This window comes from Dermacentor albipictus, chromosome 5, assembly GCF_038994185.2.
Source record: "Dermacentor albipictus isolate Rhodes 1998 colony chromosome 5, USDA_Dalb.pri_finalv2, whole genome shotgun sequence".
Classification (NCBI taxonomy): Eukaryota; Metazoa; Arthropoda; class Arachnida; order Ixodida; family Ixodidae; genus Dermacentor; species Dermacentor albipictus.
In genome coordinates this window covers 112,129,129-112,146,540 of record NC_091825.1, presented here as the reverse complement: position 1 = coordinate 112,146,540, position 17,412 = coordinate 112,129,129, and the positions used below count along the sequence as shown (strand labels likewise).

Sequence of the window (17,412 nt, the reverse complement as noted above, 5' to 3'; positions counted from 1 at the left end):
TCGAAGCCAGCTGCATTAACATGATGCTGAATGTTGGCCACAGAGGCAGATCCTGCGCAATCCTACTTGGAATGAACGAACATCTCAACTTAATAATACACGGGACAAGAAGCTTTGCACTAGGAACAGGCACTAACATTGTTTCATTGGAATCAATATGACTACAATGGGTAATGCTTCCATACTTAATACTGTCTTAGCGCAGAACTTACAAAAAGCACAAAGGGACACGAACGGGACAGGTCCCATTCGCGTCCCTTGATTCTTTCTGTAATTTCGGCGCTATGACTGTATTAAGTATGGATTACCCACTAGCCCGATCCAACGCTTTGCTCTGTTAATGTTTCCCCTCTTATGTGACATGCAACGTTCAGCATAGGCGTTCTCGTAGTTAGAAATCGCTTTGATTCACTTTTCCTGCGAAATCACGTGGTTGTGGCATGTGGCCTGCGACGTCCCCGATAATCTCGGAGGCCATGCAAATGTCGCGCTTCCCCTTCGATCACCTCTTCCCACAGCTTGTGCTCACAAATAAGTGCATCTTTAACACACCCTCCGTCGACCACGCAGATCGAGAACCTGGAGGACCTGCTGAAGGAGAAGGACAACCAGGTGGACATGGCGCGAGCGCGGCTGTCGGCGATCCAGGCGCACCACTCGACCTCAGAGGGCGCCCTGTCCAGCCTGGAGGAGGCCATCGGCGACAAGGACAAGCAGATCGTGCAGCTGCGCGAGCAGCGCGACCGCGCCGAGCAGGAGCGCAACGAGGAGCGGGACCTGCACGAGCGCCAGCTGGCCGAGTACCGCATGAAGATGCACGCGCTGGAGAGCGAGATGGACAAGCTGCAGGGCCGCCTGGAGAAGGCCAACGCCGAGAAGGAGCGCCTGGAGGCGCGTCTCGAAAACTCCCAGTCCGAGTTGGGACAGGCGCGTGCCGAGCTGGACAAGATCCAGGCCGAGGTGAGCCGCTCGTCCGCCGACTGGGAGCGAATGCGCGGCGAGCACGCGCGACTGTCGCTCGAGAACGACCGCTTCCGCGAGCACGTGGGCCGCCTCGAACAGCCCACGGTGACGTCGTCAGCGTACCGGAGCGCCACAAGCATACTGCCGCTGCAGCAGCAGCAGCACGCGTCCGACGAGCGCACCCAAGAGAAACTCGACCGCGTGCAGGCCGAGCTGCGCCGGGCGCAAGCTGAACTGAGGATGACGCAGGCGGAGCAGGAACGGGCGCGCGGTGAGCAGGAGCAGCTGCAGGAGAAGCTGGAGCGCTCCCAGGGAGAAGTGTACCGGCTCAAGGCCAAGCTGGAGAACGCGCAGGCCGAGAGGGAGGCCCTCCAGGAGGAGTACGACCGCGTGCAGGGCATCGTGGCCCGAGGCCAGTCCGACAGGGACGCCGCGCTGGCCGAGGCGGAGACACTGAGGGCGGAGCTGGAGCGCGTCCAAGGGGGTCTCACGAAGGCGCAGGTGGCGCAGGAGAAGACGCAGGCGATGCTCGACCGGGCGCAGCTGGAAGCCGACAGGCTGCAGGAGAAGCTGGACAAGGCACTGACCGAGACGAGGAGGCTGGCTGCCGACCGCGAGCGCTGCCAGGACGAGGTGCAGGGCTTGCAAGGGCAGCTGGCCCAGGCTCAGCTGCACGCTCAGCGGGCGCACAAGGAGAAGGACGCGCTGCAGTCGGAGCTCGAGCAGACGAGGGAGAAGGCCGACAGGGCGCTGGCCTTGCAGCAGAGGCTGCACAAGGAACGCGACGGCGCCCAGGCCGAAGCGGACGCATTGAGAGACCGTCTGGAAATACTCCAGAGCCAACTAGCCAAGGCGCACAAGGAGCGGGAGAACGTCCAAGCAGAGTTTGAGGTGATGCGTGACAGGCACGACAAGATTGCGCTCCAGGCGGAGCGAGGACGAGCCGAGGCCGACGCAGCACAGGCCGAGTTGCGGGCAGCGCGCGACCGCGCCGACAAACTCCAGCTGCAGCTGCAAAAGGCCCAGGAAGAAAGGGAACTGTGCAGGCTGGAACAGGACAAGCTCCGCGAGAAGCTTGACAGGGCACAGGCGGAAAGCTTCAAAGCCCAGACCCGCCTTGACCAGGGTCAGGCGGAGGCAGACCGCTTGGCCCTGGAGTTAGACAAGTCCCAGGTCCTGCTGGCTAAGACCAAGGAAGATCACAAGCGCTCTCAGGAAGAGTTCGAAGGCTTGCAGGACCTGTATGTGAGAACGAATGCCCAGCTGGCCAAGACCAAAGAGGCCGAAGAGAAGACACGACAGGACCTCGATCGCTGTCAAGTCGAGCTGGAAGTTGCCCGCGATCGTTTGGATAAGGCACAGCTGGAGGCGCGCCGTCTTCAAGCCGAGCGCGATCGGCTGCAAGCCGAGGTAGACCGCATGTCTCTAGATATGGACCGCATCCAAACGCAAGTGGGGAAGACCCAAACGCATCACGAGAAGTCCCAGGAAGAATTGGCGAGAATGCAAGTGGAATTGGAAAAGCTCTACGAAAAACTGGATAGGGCACAGACGGAGCTGCGCAAGACACAGAACGAGAAAGATCGCCTTCAGTCTGAGAAAGAAAGCCAGCAGGCTGAGCTGGAACGCTACCAGGCGCAAATGGCCAAGTACCACAGCACCCAGGACAAGTCTCAAGCAGACTTCGAACGGCTGCGTATCGACGTTGAAAAGATGCGGGACAAATACGAAAAGACGCTTGCAGAGCTGAACAGGACAAGTGAGGAAAGCGCGAAGCTCAAAGCCGAGCTGGACCGAACACGGTCGGAGAAGGGTGTCACCCAGGAAGAACGCCAGGCGCACGCTAATGAAATTGAACGGCTTTACATCGAAGTTGAAAAAGCCAAGGACAAATACGAAGGCGCCAAGATCGAAGTCAAGAAACTTCAAGACGCGCGCTCCCAGCACCAAGCCGAAAATGAGCGGTTGCGCAGAGCCCTGGAAGCTACGCAGGCCGAGCTGAAAAAAGCCACTGCGTCAACAGACGATCGACAACGCCAGGAGATGGAGAAGTTAACAGCTGAATCTCAGAGTCTCCGTGAGAGAGCCGACCGTGCTATCCAGGAGAGGGACTCGCTTCTCGCAGAACTGAACAAGGCTCAGGCGACACTGGATTCGCTGCACGAGGCCAGCGAAGGAGACCGGCAGAAGAGCACCTCGGAGGTGGAGCGCCTCAGGCACCTTCTGGGTCGCTCCGAGGAAGACCTCCAGAAGACGGTCGGCGAGAACAGCAGGCTACAAATGGAAGTGGAGCGGTTGAAACAGGACGTCGAGGACGCCGAGCGGTACATCGCGAGTGTGCAGGAGAGCACGCAGAAAGACCGCAGCCAACAGGAAAGCCTTCGAGCGGAGACGAAACGGCTCCACGAGACCCTGGAGATGGTCCAGGAGGAGCTACGCAAGACTTCCCAGGAACGCAACCGGCTCCAGATCGAAGTGCAGGAGCTGGTTTCGGAACTGGAACGACGTAGCGGCACGGACACCGCTGCCCGTGCTCAGGAGGACGCGAGGATACGGGGTGAGATCGAGAAGCAGCAGCAAGAACTGCAACAGCTGCACAAGGAACTGAAGAAGAGCACGCAGCAGATGCAGAAGCTCGAGACCGAGAACAAGGAGCTCAGAGCAAAGCTCGAAAGAGCTTTGGACGCAGCCGCTCACGCGCAGAAGCAGTCGGAAGAGACGCACGCCGAGACTACCAAACTGAGAGAGGCAAACCGAATGCTGAAGCAGCAGCAACAGCAACTCCAGCAGCAGGCCGCCGGTGCAATGAAGGAGGGCGAGCGCGAAAAGCTGCAGAGAGAACTGGACAGGATGCAAGTGGAAATGGAATGTCAGAGGGAAGAAGCATCGAAGCTGAGGAAGCAGCTGGAGCAGTCACGGGCGGAAATCAAGAATTTCTCGGTGGAGCGAGATCGCTTCCAAGAGCAGCTGGAGAAACTGGTTCAAGAGATCGAACGGAGGGAGGTCAGTGGTGCCACATGTGTTCTCCAACGAATGAACCCCCAGCACGTTCGTTACGTTACTTTGGATCTCGTCTTAGTGGCACATTACTTATGTTTTGTTGGTGAATGGTTCAGCGAATCATTTTCTTCAGTTGCGTTATCTTTTTTTTCAGTATCGTAGTTATCTCTGTTTATAAGTTGTGGCTAATTTTGTGATATTTGGTTTGATCCTTTATAGAGTGTTTGTCTTTTTGGAAATGTGTTTGCTTTTGTTCTGCCCACGCACCAGTGCGATGATCTTCATTTCCCTTTGTCTTCAGTTTTCTCTGACAATGCCATGCTTGTTGGCATGTGACTAGCTTTACAGTGTCGGCGTTAATATTTTTGGATGCATGTAGCCAACAAGAAAAATGAGCATGTTGATTTGATCGGCACCATTGTTTGGTTCCGGTAGTTTCTGAAGAGATGCTACTACTGCCCGCATTCAATGCCTTGATTCGAGATTGTTGTTCGGGGCAAAGCTTGCAGTGAAGTGACTTATATCGGAACGTGTATTTACCGAGAAAGCAACAACCGTGCCACGTTAGAAGGCTACGGAATTTTCTGGAGTTGTAAAGTGGCCGAGAATGATGGGTGAAGACTCAGTAATCGAGGGATTATGGGCTGCACAAGATGAAATGTTATGCTTACTGCTGTCCAAAAAAAAAGCGTTCATGCTTTACAACTGTGCCGAGAAGGGCCAGATCGTTACATCGTCTGCTCGAAAGCAGGAAATCTGGCTTTGTTGTGCGTAGTTCGCTTTGCGATAGCGCCCCTGCGGGATATTCACTAAACGCAGTTCTTTCTCTCCTGAATTTGTGGTATTTCGTGGTGCAGCGCAAGCACCAGGCCGCACTGATCAAAATCATGACTAGACGGTGTCACATGTACCAAGCTTGACCAAGGACATTCACTTTGACACGTCCTCGAAACTGTGCAGGTTTTTGCGTGTTGAATGAGCAAGCCTTTTACGACGTCGGAAGCTGGCAAAAACAGCTGTATAGGGATATGCAATTCGTGTTTCACAAGATTACATTGGGCTCTTTTCTGTAGCTACTTCCGTCCTTTCCACATTGCCACAAATTCTGAAGTAAATTTTTGAGGCATTGTCGCACTTCAACGTGTTCACGCAGAGGGTAGCAAACTGGACGCTCTTCTGATGGACCACCCTGACTTTCATTTCCCCTTTCGTTGCATGCTATCCCTGGCACAGTACGCATGTAGGAACTGCACGCTACAACTCGAGGAGCCGTTTGCGTGATAGTCTCTCAATAGGCGTATCTCTTTCTGGAAGAAGCGGCCGCTGATTGTTGCGTGCTCCATTCTAGACCGAGATCCAGAGCCTTCGCGCGAAAGGCGCCCAGCCTCAGGCAAACCCCAAAATGGAAGCCGAGCTCGAGGCCCTCAGGAAGAGGCTCGACGACCGACAGAAGCAGCTGGACGAGTTCGAAAAGAGGCTCAAGAAGAAGAAAGAGAAGCTGGAGCAGGCAGAGGCTGCCCTGCAAAAGGTTCGTTCGCATTATTTGCGTCCTATTTGGGCAGTTCCTGGTCTTTCGCCTGCTCTTACAGAAATTGCATTAATAGTCACAGATGGTCGCCGCAGAACTCGCCGCAGAACTCGCCGCAATTTCCTTCTTTCCTTACCTACTCTCTCTCCCTGTGATCTTTGTTTTCCCCTTTCCCATTCCCCCGGTGTATGGTAGCCAACCGGACGTTTTCCTGGTTAACCTCCCTGCCTTCTACTTTTCTCTTTCCTCCTCTCCTCTTTTCGCCTGCTCTTCCCACTGTGTGCATGTCTCTTGGCTCCTCATGTTTAGCAACACTACCTTTTCCTACCCCACCCCTCATCCTCCTTTTCCTCCTTCTCATCATCACCATAAACAATATCTCATATTCAGCGCCCATGCAAGCTTAAAGAGGCGTGCACGCATTATCAAAGCTATATTACGTAGGCCTTATGTTCGCGTGAATCAGCCTTCTCTTCATTGGGAATTCTCCCGACGTCATCGGGTTTCTGAGTCAGTTTCTACTTTGAGCCAACAAATACGGTTAATGTATGCGGCACTTACGTATGATAAAGATAGCACTGGCAAACATGGTGACACTGTAGCTTCCTTTTCTGCGTGATTTGTTGCCATGGTGGTTGTGTTCTCGCATCGGTGATTCACAATTTACCGGAGATCAACGATCGCTGGTAAATTGTTAATTAAGCTTTCGCTTCCTTTCGGCTCACCTAAATCAGAAGTTACGAGCGGCTAGTACCGTTAGAGCGGTTAACACTCGCGCGTCCTACGAAGCTCAGGGGATTGAGGAGCACTATCCCTCTCAATTTCTTGGGTTGCAGGGCATCTGAAATTGCACAAATGCTCCAGCATATATTCCTTAGAGAAACTTCTTTAGACAGTGTATAGTAAACCTGAAGATATTCCCCTATAAAGTCCATAGACATTATCCGAAGTTGCGCCCTCAAGTTTTTTATGTACTTTTGTCTATAGAACATCTACAGAATTAGAATCAACTGAGAAGGAATAGGCGCGAATGGCTATTGTCAGTGGACTGTCTACAGTTACCAAGTATTTATCTTCCTTACAAACGGAAGGCGATGTTGCAAAGGCAGTGACACGGCCCTTAGAATTTGGTTGAGCAAAAACAATAAGTGCCATATCTTAACAACAAGGCTGCACCAGAAACATGCACCTGTATTCGAAGCCTCAGCCATGCTGTTTCATTCTCTCGTTGTTGTCTCGAACATTGTTAAAGAGATGGATATTTGGCCGGCATGTCTCACTGTTTTGGCGTCTTCGTATTGGGGCGTCATCACCAACCTGTCCACTTGACCGCTTTCTTTCTCTGCGTCGTCAGGCGGGCAGCACGGAGACGGAACAGGAGCTGGTCCGGCAGCTGGCCGAGCTGAAGATGCGCTGCGCCGAACTGGAGACGAGGCAGCCACCACCGCCTCCGACGGGAGGAGCCAACGAGGCCGAGCTGGAGCGGCTGCTCCAGATCATGTCTTCCCTCGAGGAAGAGAAGGTCAATCTCAACGCACAGATCAAGCAGCTGCAAGAGTGAGTGCCGCACAGACACCGGTGTAGCGCGGCGGGGATAAAGAGAGAGAGAGAGAGAGGGAAAGGCAGTGAAGTCAACCAGACGAGCCTCCGGTTTGCTACCCTACACTGGGGGTGAGGGGCAGGGGAAGGCGGGTAGAACCGGTATTGCGGCGAGTGCGATGTTTCTGTGGCACATCTAAGAGGACACCAGTGAGCGACACCTAGTCAGTTCACTTGGGCATTTGTGTTTTTTCTGCACTTTCTTTTCATTCGTTTATAGGTAGAGGGTTGTTTGCTTGCGAAAAAAAAGTTAAGGTCAATTTACGCCTTTTTTTTTATTGAATCACCAAAACCTTCTCCGAGCTGGGGCGCCAGCATGACGCCACTGAGTTTAAAGCGTTTTTTTCTTGCGTTTCGGTCGTTTTGGTGCAGGTCAAAGCACTCAAAGCTTTCCAGGTTAAGTCTTTGGTTTCTTTAGAATGTAATGTACTTCTAATTACCGCTAACTACAGATTGTTTCAGCAAGGTCATGGCAGAATTTCCTCTTGTGAGTTACCAGCATTCAACCAACTTAGCACTGTTCGCTCTCCTCTTGCGCAAGGGAAAGTATTATTTACTATGCTCTGAGGTAAATAACAAACAATAATTAATTAAGCGACATTCAAATCAATGATTTAAATAGAACTCTTCAAAGTAAAGGTTGTAGAGCCTACTGATGAATATCCAAATATTTTCCTTCCTTGACGATAGCTCTCGTGGTTTTAATTTTCCTCGGCTGCAAAGAGAGCGCGCGAGATTTAAAGAAAGGTACCACGTGACTACACTCTTAAGCGTGGACACATTAGGGCCTTCAAAATAGGCTTCCTTTATGCGAAGAGTACATCAAGGCACCGTACCTCAAACATGATACCGAATGATTGACTCTGCACCGAGACCGAAAGCATGAATAGGCCGCGAAAAAAAAAGAAAAATGACAGGTGATGACTCCACCCGTAATCTTCAATACATCTCCATTCACCGATGAAACCTCCTTGCCCTTTACGCTGCCTGTCAAGAGCAGACACAGTTTCAAGAATTTCCACGCGTTATTCATCGCATATCCAATCGCTTAAATACGCTATATATCTCGGCAAATGCGGCAGCCAAGACCAGTGTATTCGATCCATCTCCGTTGCTCAAGGCCTGTTCATGGCGTTCGGACTGCGTGCAGCGTGGTCCACCGTTCATGGCATGTTTGAGTGCACTAATGTCACGGTGCAAAGTACGTTATCACGTGGTACTTCTGTCGAACCTCGCGCTCTTTCTTTGCAGCCCGGAAAACTAAAACCACAGCAGCTGTCACCACGAAAACAACAATTATTTGGACATTTCTCAATAGGTTCTACAACTTCTACGTTGAATATCTTGCCTTTACATCAGTGCTTTAACAGTTGGTTAATTAATTATTGTTAATGAATTGTCTAAGCTCATAGTAAAAAATACCTTAACTTGCTCAAGAGGACAGGAACAATACTAAGTTGAGTGCATTCTCCTAACGCACACGTGGATCTTTATTGTTTAAACTTTGGCCTGACTTAGCTGAAACACTATGTATTCTCGTGTAAGCGATGTCAAAATAATTTATGTCAAGGCGAGCTGGTGCACTTGAGGGTTGCGTCACCACGTGCCTTTAGTTTTCATCAGTTTTCTTGCTGGCCAAGCGTGCTGTCATGGCAAAGGTGGCCGTATTGTCATTGAATTAACGTAATTTAGCAGTATCACGGAATGTTCGTCTGCGGTGAATCTTCAAACTTAAAAAGAGCACGATAACTTTTTTTTTCACCACTCGAACGAACTCTCACGAATCCACAGTGGTCGATCAAGATACATCTCACGATGAAGCCAAAGTTCCAACAAGGGGCTTGCCTTTGTTCCGACGTAAACGAGTCTCCTTTCGAAATGTAAGCTCCAGCATGAGGCATTCCTTGTTCTATATTGTTGACCACCTACGGTATCCGTCTTCCCGTGAACCACTGTTGTTTAGAACTGCCCCAAAACGTCATTATTCGAAGATCGTGCTTTCTTTTTTTCTAATCGCGTGCATTTACAGGTCAAGATGCTGCAACGTTCTGTTTGGGCTCAAGTACTCTTGTCGTGGTGGCATTTGGGTGTTCTCTCTGTTGACCTTCTGTATCTGTGTCCGCAGGGCGCTAAGGGACCGAGACAGCAAACTGAACGCGCTCAAGCGTAGCCAGCAGACGGACAAGACGCGAAGCGCCCAGATGATGGACGAAGCTCGCCGGAGAGAAGGAGACCTCGGTCGGGAAGCTTCCAAAGCTCAAGTGAGTCAACCCGTCTGTTTGTTTTTTTGTTGATCTTTGTTCTTGTTTTTTGTAAGATGGCATGTAGCTATCCCTCAACGAGCACTCCAATGTGTAACGGACGAAATTTTGTTGAGATGCGCTGGGATTGTCCAGACTATTTGCTTAGCAGGTTTGCGGCAAGCGGGCTATAAGAAAGCTTTACCTGTTTGTAATTTTCTTGGCCTGATAACCTTGGATGATTTCAGACGGCCTTGTGCTGCCGCATTCTTGTCACTGCAAATAATACATTCATAATAAGCTGAGCCGTGACCTTCGATATGGCTGAACGGTCGTTTCACCGGAAAAGCGATGGCAGGTGGCAGAGTGAGGCGTCGCGAGATTCGGCAGACGACTCCACGGCGTGCGTTCTATGGTCATTTGAGCGCATTCGTGCCAAGGCCATTCAGATGCCTCTGTGGGCCGCGAAACCAGCGGCTAGCGCCCGAACTAGCATGACTGAGTTCGAATGGCTGCAGAGCGCGTTACGTGAAGCGTCACATGACTGCTGTCTAGAGCTGTGCACGGGCCGCAATTCTGAGCCCGCGCCCGGCCCGGGCCCTACACTACTACAGGCGGCCAGGTCCAGCCCGACGCTAAAGAAGCCTGAGTTCGCCCGGCTCGGCCCGACCTGCAATAAGGCGACGCGTCGAGATCGGGGAGCCCGACTTGTCCGTCCGAGACATAGAAAGCCGGGTTTGCGTCCGGCCCAGGCCCGACTAAGAGAATCTAGAGCTGTGCACGAGCTCGGGCCGGCCCGAAAGCCCGGACCTGGCCCGTCCCGCGGGCCGGGCTCGGGCCATTTGGAGATTCTCTTATTCGGACTTGGGCCGGGCCCGGCCCAGGCTTTCTATGTCTCGGACGGACCGGTCGGGTTCCCCGATCTCAACGCGTCGCCTTATTGCAGGTCAGGCCGGGCCCGGGCCGGCCCTTAACCCGGCCTAAGGCTGAGCCGGGCCGGGCCGGGCCGGGCCGGGAGAACTCTGGCTTCTTTAGCGTCGAGCTGGACCGGGCCGCCTGTGGTAGTGTAGGGCCCGGCCCGGGCGCGGGCTCAGAATTGCGGCCCATGCACAGCTCCAAGAGAATCTCCAAATGGCCCGAGCCCGGCCCGAGACCGGGCCCGGCCGGGCCCGGTCCGGGCTTTCGGGACCGCCCGAGCCCGTGCACAGGTCTACTGCTGTCACATGGTCAACAAATGGAGGCAGGAAATGCTGCCCTGACATGAACCTTGAAAACCGCCATTGCCGGCTATTCTCGCTGGAAAACGTAACTTAGCGCAGCGCTGGCGACAGCATTAACTTCCCCGCCTACGCACTTGCCTCCGAGATTGTTGGCAGTATCGCAGGCCATGACAATGATCATTCAAGTCGAGAGTGGTGGTCTTTGTCCCGTCGAGCATCTCGGAGGCTAATGAAAGAGCCTGTAGCTTCTTACAGTTGCTAGTGTGACTTTCGTGGTGCTTCTGTGAACACGGCCACAGACACCTCACGGAGCCAGATCCACTAAACACTGTCAGAAGGCGTTATTGGTGTCCTATCGACCAGATGCATGTGTCTAAGCATGAATGATCGGAGCAACAGGCCCGGCCGATCACAAAAAGCGTTATTACGTAAAAAAAATGTAAACCTTGCGAATTTGTGTGTCCACTCATAAAAGGCGTTCACACGCCCTAGTGATTTGCATGAACAGGATGGCAATGACGACATTTCCTACTAATAAAAAATTCCCTGGATTAACAACTACTCACACCGATGATCTCCAAGTAATCTTTTAACTCTGCGTTGACAAGATTACTCTTAGTGTATTGCGTCTCCAGTGCGCATCCGCATATTGGACAACGTGTATATAGTATCTAATTGTACCATATCATAATCATCCGCCAGCTACCTTTCTCTGTATTTCCCACTTCCCCATTCCCCAGTGAGGAGTAGCAGGCTAGAGACACGCTCTCCAGGCCGACCTCTTCTCCTTTCTCTTCATTAAAATCTACTCCTCCTCCTCCTAACTCTGCGTTCTGTAAAGGTTTATTCACCCCATAGCTCAGTTGTGTAAGAGGAAGCAAACTTGTGAAAGCGAACAAAGCAGTTTGGCGTTTCCAAATTTCACGTTGTCGTGTGTTTTCTGTGCTAAGTATAAAAAGAAAGCGACGTGTTGTTTATATTAGTGAAAAGAAAGCGGAAAATGCACGAAATATGTGTCTTGCGTTTGTGGTAACATTGAAACAAGACAGGTGGAAAAAATAAAGCACTGAATGAGTAAGAATTGAGGATTCAAATGATCACCGATAACGTACCCTGCACAATGTAGCCGCGAAGTAAGATACCCCGCTGCGGAAACTTATAAAGGAGGCAGCTTTTAGAGAAGAGCAAGCAGTGACATCTTACACGCCTGCAAATGATGACGGGTCAAGCCTCGCGTTCTTCTGTGGTCGTAGTAGTCATCTCATTTACTTTTCACGAAAGAAAAGTTACTAAATGAACGAGCAGGTAGAGATTAAAGTTTAAAGTGACGTAAAGGCTCACTTTTCACGGATCTGGAGCAATCACATGGGAAATGAGAGAGAGACAAACAAAGAAATGCAGGAGCGTCGTGCCCAACTGGCTACCCTGCCCTACCCTACACTACCCGGGGTGGAGGACGAAATGACAATAAGAAGGAAGGAGGAGAGTCAAATGTCGTCACACCTTGTGGGTAATACTTAGAACAGTTCTTAAAGAAAGGCACTGAAGTGGGTGTCACTCGCACAAGCGTAGATGCTGGCTTCAGATTATAAAGAGCTGTTCGAAAATTGCGATAATTTTTTTTTATTTCCTTTCTTCAACGGCTCCTGCGATAACGCGAACTTTTTACCCTGGTAAACAATAGCCTGCGTTTATTTCGCTCAGCCACATTTGCTATTCATTTGAGGCTCGTCTAACATGTGTCAGTGTCCACAACTTTCGAATGTCATCTGCGCTGCCTTTTATCGCTCTCTTGCAGGGGCCTGGTCCAGCCGGTTTCTTCTCGAGTTTTTTCTAATGTTCGTTTCGTTACGTTCACATTCTCTGTTGGCGTTTGAGACTCACGCTGGGGCGTTGGTTTTCGGGCTTGGAACGATGCATGCTCGGCGGTATCGTGAGTCTTTGGATTTGCCTCTCATCTAACGGTGAATACCGAGCACTAAAACCTACGCGCGAGATTCGTTTCCTTCTTTTTTTTTTCTCCTTCGCAGTTGCCTGCAAGCGTGCACTATTATACGAGGAGTTGGTTACCGAGAAGCCGGGGAGTAAAGCTAACTATACTGCCTTAAACGAAACGAGACGGGATCTCTCGCCGGCGCTGAAGGACATTTACATGTTGCATATACATATACACTATAAGTATCTCTCGTCGTTAACGCGTTGCAGCGTTATTTCACTTTTCGCTTGTTCTATAAGCACGTGTGTGTGTGTACGTTTGCGGTGCGCAGCCAACTTGTACTGTGCGGTTAATACGATCTGAGCGAGTCAACCGGTTTCTTGGGCTTAGCTGGGCAGGTGCCCGAAACGTTCGGGCGTCGACTTTAGGGTTATTACAGTAGCGGCCTGCTGACGCCTGTTGTTAAGCCCCGAGAATGATATTTTTTAACTGTCCGTCGACGCAGGCTGAAGGCTTTGGTGAATATGGGCGTTTGGGGAGTGCAGGGAGCAAAAAGCCATTTGTTACATTTCCGTTGTCTTTTTAATCTTTTCGTTTGCCCTGTGGATGGGTCAACATTTGTTTGACGTTTCCTTTGTTGTATCTTTGGTTTTGTTTGCGATTGAGTTGGGGTTCGTGCTTTTCTTTTCTTTTTTTGTCTTTTTGGTTCGGTTTGTGTCGCACTGAGTTTGAGCTGTTCTCGGAGAGGCTGCGGGACCCTGGAACGGGGCTGTAGTCGCAAGCCGAAGCCGGTGCCACCCGAGGTTTGCTGACAGTGTCGAGGCGATCTGCAGGAGGAAGTTGCACGGCAGCGAGAACGCATTGAGGCCCTGGAAGAGGCCCTCCGGGAGAGCGTCGAGATCACCGCCGAGAGCGAGGCCGAGGTGGTGCGCCAAGAGTCCCTGCTGCGGGAGGCCCAGGACACGGTACCGTACGCCCTTGCACGTTGCATCAGTGTGTGATCTCCACTCTGTTGTTCCCTGGCTGTTGTTGCTTTGTAAGGTAATCGCGCGAGCGTTCATTGAGAATAACTCGGTTCCCTGCTAAGCTCGAGGGTAGACCGTCAGGTGAAAAAGTATGAAGCCCAGGAAAATGCGTTGCCATTGCATGTTGTTTCCCTTTCAAGTTTCGTTGTAAGGATGTTGTGCGAGCTTCAGCTGCGTCGCACTCTTTTCCCTACCAAGCGGGCACATAAATTATTTTTCTAATGTATAAACTATTAGTGTGAAATATAAAGTATTGGGCGTGTATAAATGCCGGGAAAAGATATTTTATATACGTTGTATCTGTGCTTTGGTTCGCAGTGTGGCTTTGAGCGTTGCGTTATGAATCGCTGTGAGGTTGTCACGTGTGCGTTTTTTGTAACAAGCTAATTTCCCTGTTAAGAATGCATGCATACGTGTACCAAAGCACAGGCTCGAGGCTTCTTCATCACGCGCCTGTTGAGTGTAAGAGAGCAATCGGTTGTCCATAAAGAAGAGAAAAGAAAGAACATAGTGCTGTTTTTTCAAACGAGACAAGCAAGTACCGCTTTCTAAGTTCGAATTAAGCAAAATTTATCACGTAGCACGCACCGCTTCCGAACGAAATTTGCGCGCATACTATCCATTGGTTCAGCAGTGGGAGTCCCTTGCACTGGGATTGGGATCCCTTATCGATTCAACAAACAGTATACTGTGTTTCGTGTGAAGCTTCTCTGCGTAAATAATGCAGAAACGGGCATTAATTTTGAAAGCTTGTCATTCTCGAATATCTACAGCGCACTTTAAAGAAAGTCACGCTTTCTCCGCAAGGGCGAAGCAATAAATAAGATAGTAACACATTTGAATGTTATACGCAGTAAGGCTAGACCTTCAGTGACCGGCCCTACTTTGTGTTTCTACTTTATTCTTTAGATTTGTCCTGTTGCTCTTCCTTTCCTTTTTCCTTCCCCCCTTCCTATTTTCCATTTACGTGTTGGTGTCACCTCCCTTCTGAAGAGTAGACCGGCGTTCTGCCCCTTCCGGTGGCAGTGGCCAGCCTGCTCCTCACTTTTCCTTTTCTGTTACTTGTATGTATGTGTTCAAAACAAATAATAATAATAATAATAATAATAATAATAATAATAATAATAGCAGCCTTTAGGGACAACATGAAATGTAGTATCCATGAGCTTGCTAAGTAAGCAGGTGTGCCTCGGCGTAGTCAGACCGATATGAAGAGAGGCTGTTTGACCACAAGGCCCTTGTGAAATGATTGCGTTGAGAAGCGGCGCCCGTGGGCAGCGCAGGCAGGTGCGAAGTGGACAGCTGCAGGAAGTAAGGATAGCAGTCTTATCGGCTGTATAAACTTGTATACATGGGTATACTAACTAAATTAACAAGCATTGTGTCAGCGCACACGGCAAACATGAACACATCACGCTCGAGGACCGCGGACACTCGCTGTCAAAACGCTGGCTTGAGGAAACGCGGCAGCGGCAGCGAGCGAAGTGACCTACGTGCTGTGCATCGCTTCAACACAACCGAGGGCCGAGAACACACAGCACGCACAAAGATACGAGCTGCCGACGCACTTAGGCTCTGCCCTCGGCGCAGGTCGCAGTCTAGATACGGGCGCGCGTGACCGCGCCCAGCCGCCACATGCGCAGTTGCATCGGGAGTAGAAGGCCCCCCCCCCTCCCCTCCTCGCTTCCCTCCCCCCAGTGCCTCGCAACGCTGGGTGCCTCGAGCGCGACAGAAGACGGCGCGCTTCCTCCCCGCTTCTCTCCGTTTCGCGCAGGCGAGATTGAGTCGCCGTTCGCCGGCTCCCCTCGCACGCTTTCACTCGCACACACAGCGTAAGGCGCGCGGAGACAATAATATCGCCCGTTCACTTTATACGGAACAGCAAGGTGCCGGCGACGGCAGAAATGCGCCTGGAGTGACCATATAACTGCTATCGCAGTAAATGCAGACGAAGAGAACAGGATATGAGAAACGCTGGTCTTCAACTGAATTTGAAGAACATAGGTTGAGAATCAACATTCCCTACTGCCATATTTTACTTCTCTCAATTTTGAAAATAGCTTCAGCTAAATACCGGTGTTCCTTCTGTTCTGTTCTTTCTTTAAAACTCTGAAGATATTCCAAAATTTTACATCCGGGAAGAATTTGTCCGGCGTCTTCCTTCTTCGTGCCTCGATCACAAGTTTAATTCTTGGCATTCTCGCAGGTAACGGACTTGGAAGCCCAACTTCGTCGCGCGAAGAGCAGCGGCGAGTGCGTCCGCTGCGGCAGCTGCCCAGACCTCAGGTTCCAGATGAAGGACGTTGGCTGGAAGGCCATGTGGGCGGAGCGGAAGCGCCACCTGGACGAGCTCTACGATATGAAGTGAGCAATGCCGCAAACAATTCTTACCTTTGAGCTGCGAGAACGTGATCACGTGAGCACTGGCGTAGCCAGAAATGTTTTTAGGCGGGTTGGGAGCACACGCTTGACCCGGGACGCGACCAAGGGAGGGCGGGGGAGAGGAGGGGGAGGACTGGCAGGGCAGGCGGTATCCCGGTTCGGGATTGTTAACTTACGCTAAAAATATGCGCGACCAGAACGAGGAGCACAACGTTACCGTTTTGTCCAGTGTGCTTCTCGGCATTCAGCTGCACAAATTTTGGAGGGGGGGGGGGTCACATGGCCGGTGTGCTCCCCTCGCATCCTCCCACCCCCTGGTTATGCCTGTGCCTGTAAGGCAAACATATCCCATGGTAATAGCATTTCCTGCAAAGGCCGGGTGAACTATAGTTTCAATAACTTGTGACGTGCACGTGCGCCTGGTGGTGAAACAGCCTGCGATTGGTGGAGACATGATAAAAGTGGCCACGCATGCATGGCGTCTTAATTCAGAGGTTCGTCACCAGGATTAACATTGCATTGATGTACGTATGCTGGACTTACTGCCTTTGTTTTTTTTAAGTTCAATTTCGCAGAGTAGTCGAATGTAAAGCAGAAAACTGAATGCGTCGACTTGTGATTGAACTCGCGCAGGATTGAAATGGAAGGAGGACGTAAACGGGGTGATTCCGAGGGCGAGTGCCATATGTATATTTATTTTATGATATACCGTGTACACCAGCCAACTTTAGCAAAGCTGTTCAACGAAATGAAAGCGATTTAAAAAAACACGGTACAAGATACGATTAAAACACTTACGGTGTTTGGTCGCCAGAGTTCTTACAACTGCATACCATAATTCTTAACATCGTATCTTGCACAGTATTTTTTAAAACTTTTCTTTCGTTGAACAGCTTGGCTAGCTATACATACTCACAATGTATCGGAATTCTTGTCCTAGTCCGCAAAAGGGGTTGAAATGCTTCCAGGTGACTAACAATCGGGTGTCAAAGCATTAGTTGTTTATTTAAAGCCCAAAACTCAATTGATACTGCATTTCAGTGATCCCTTGATCCCTACTTCCTGCTTTGAGCGAAGTATACATGTATACTTTAGATAATCCAAACTTAGTATTCGTCCACACAGCAGAAATCTGTTCAATATTAAATACGAAACTCACAGGTCCTCACGGTCCACTTGAGTGGCTGTAATTCGATAGCACTGACGTCCCCGTGACTTGATCTATCTCACGGTAACCTGCGGGTTATAACGTTAAAATCTACTACTGCTGTCTATGAGTACACAACATCCCCTATAGTCAACCGAGCAACAATCTTATACATACACACATTGTGCCCCAGTGTCTGTATCTGCCGACCTACACCTTTGACTCGGCCCGCGCTCCGAACCACATGACCATCTCTATGAAACATATCGTTAACTTACACCGGAACGGCTCGTAAGTGGCCACTCACGTACGCGAAAATCGTGCAGAAGCTTTAGCATCGAAAAAGGCATCGCCACAAAATACCCGGATGCA

General features: G+C 50.8%; 1 protein-coding gene across 1 annotated transcript in view; it reads left to right on the top strand.

Annotated features, from left to right (window-relative positions):
• Positions 1-17,412, top strand: part of LOC135897036 (trichohyalin-like) — a 131,365-nt gene that overhangs the window by 103,728 nt on the left and 10,225 nt on the right. The window contains exons 7-12 of the mRNA XM_065425601.2: positions 571-3,966; positions 5,312-5,491; positions 6,846-7,048; positions 9,216-9,351; positions 13,320-13,451; positions 15,718-15,875. Of these exons, the coding sequence (XP_065281673.1) occupies positions 571-3,966; positions 5,312-5,491; positions 6,846-7,048; positions 9,216-9,351; positions 13,320-13,451; positions 15,718-15,875 (4,205 nt within the window). The remainder of the gene's footprint in view (positions 1-570; positions 3,967-5,311; positions 5,492-6,845; positions 7,049-9,215; positions 9,352-13,319; positions 13,452-15,717; positions 15,876-17,412) is intronic.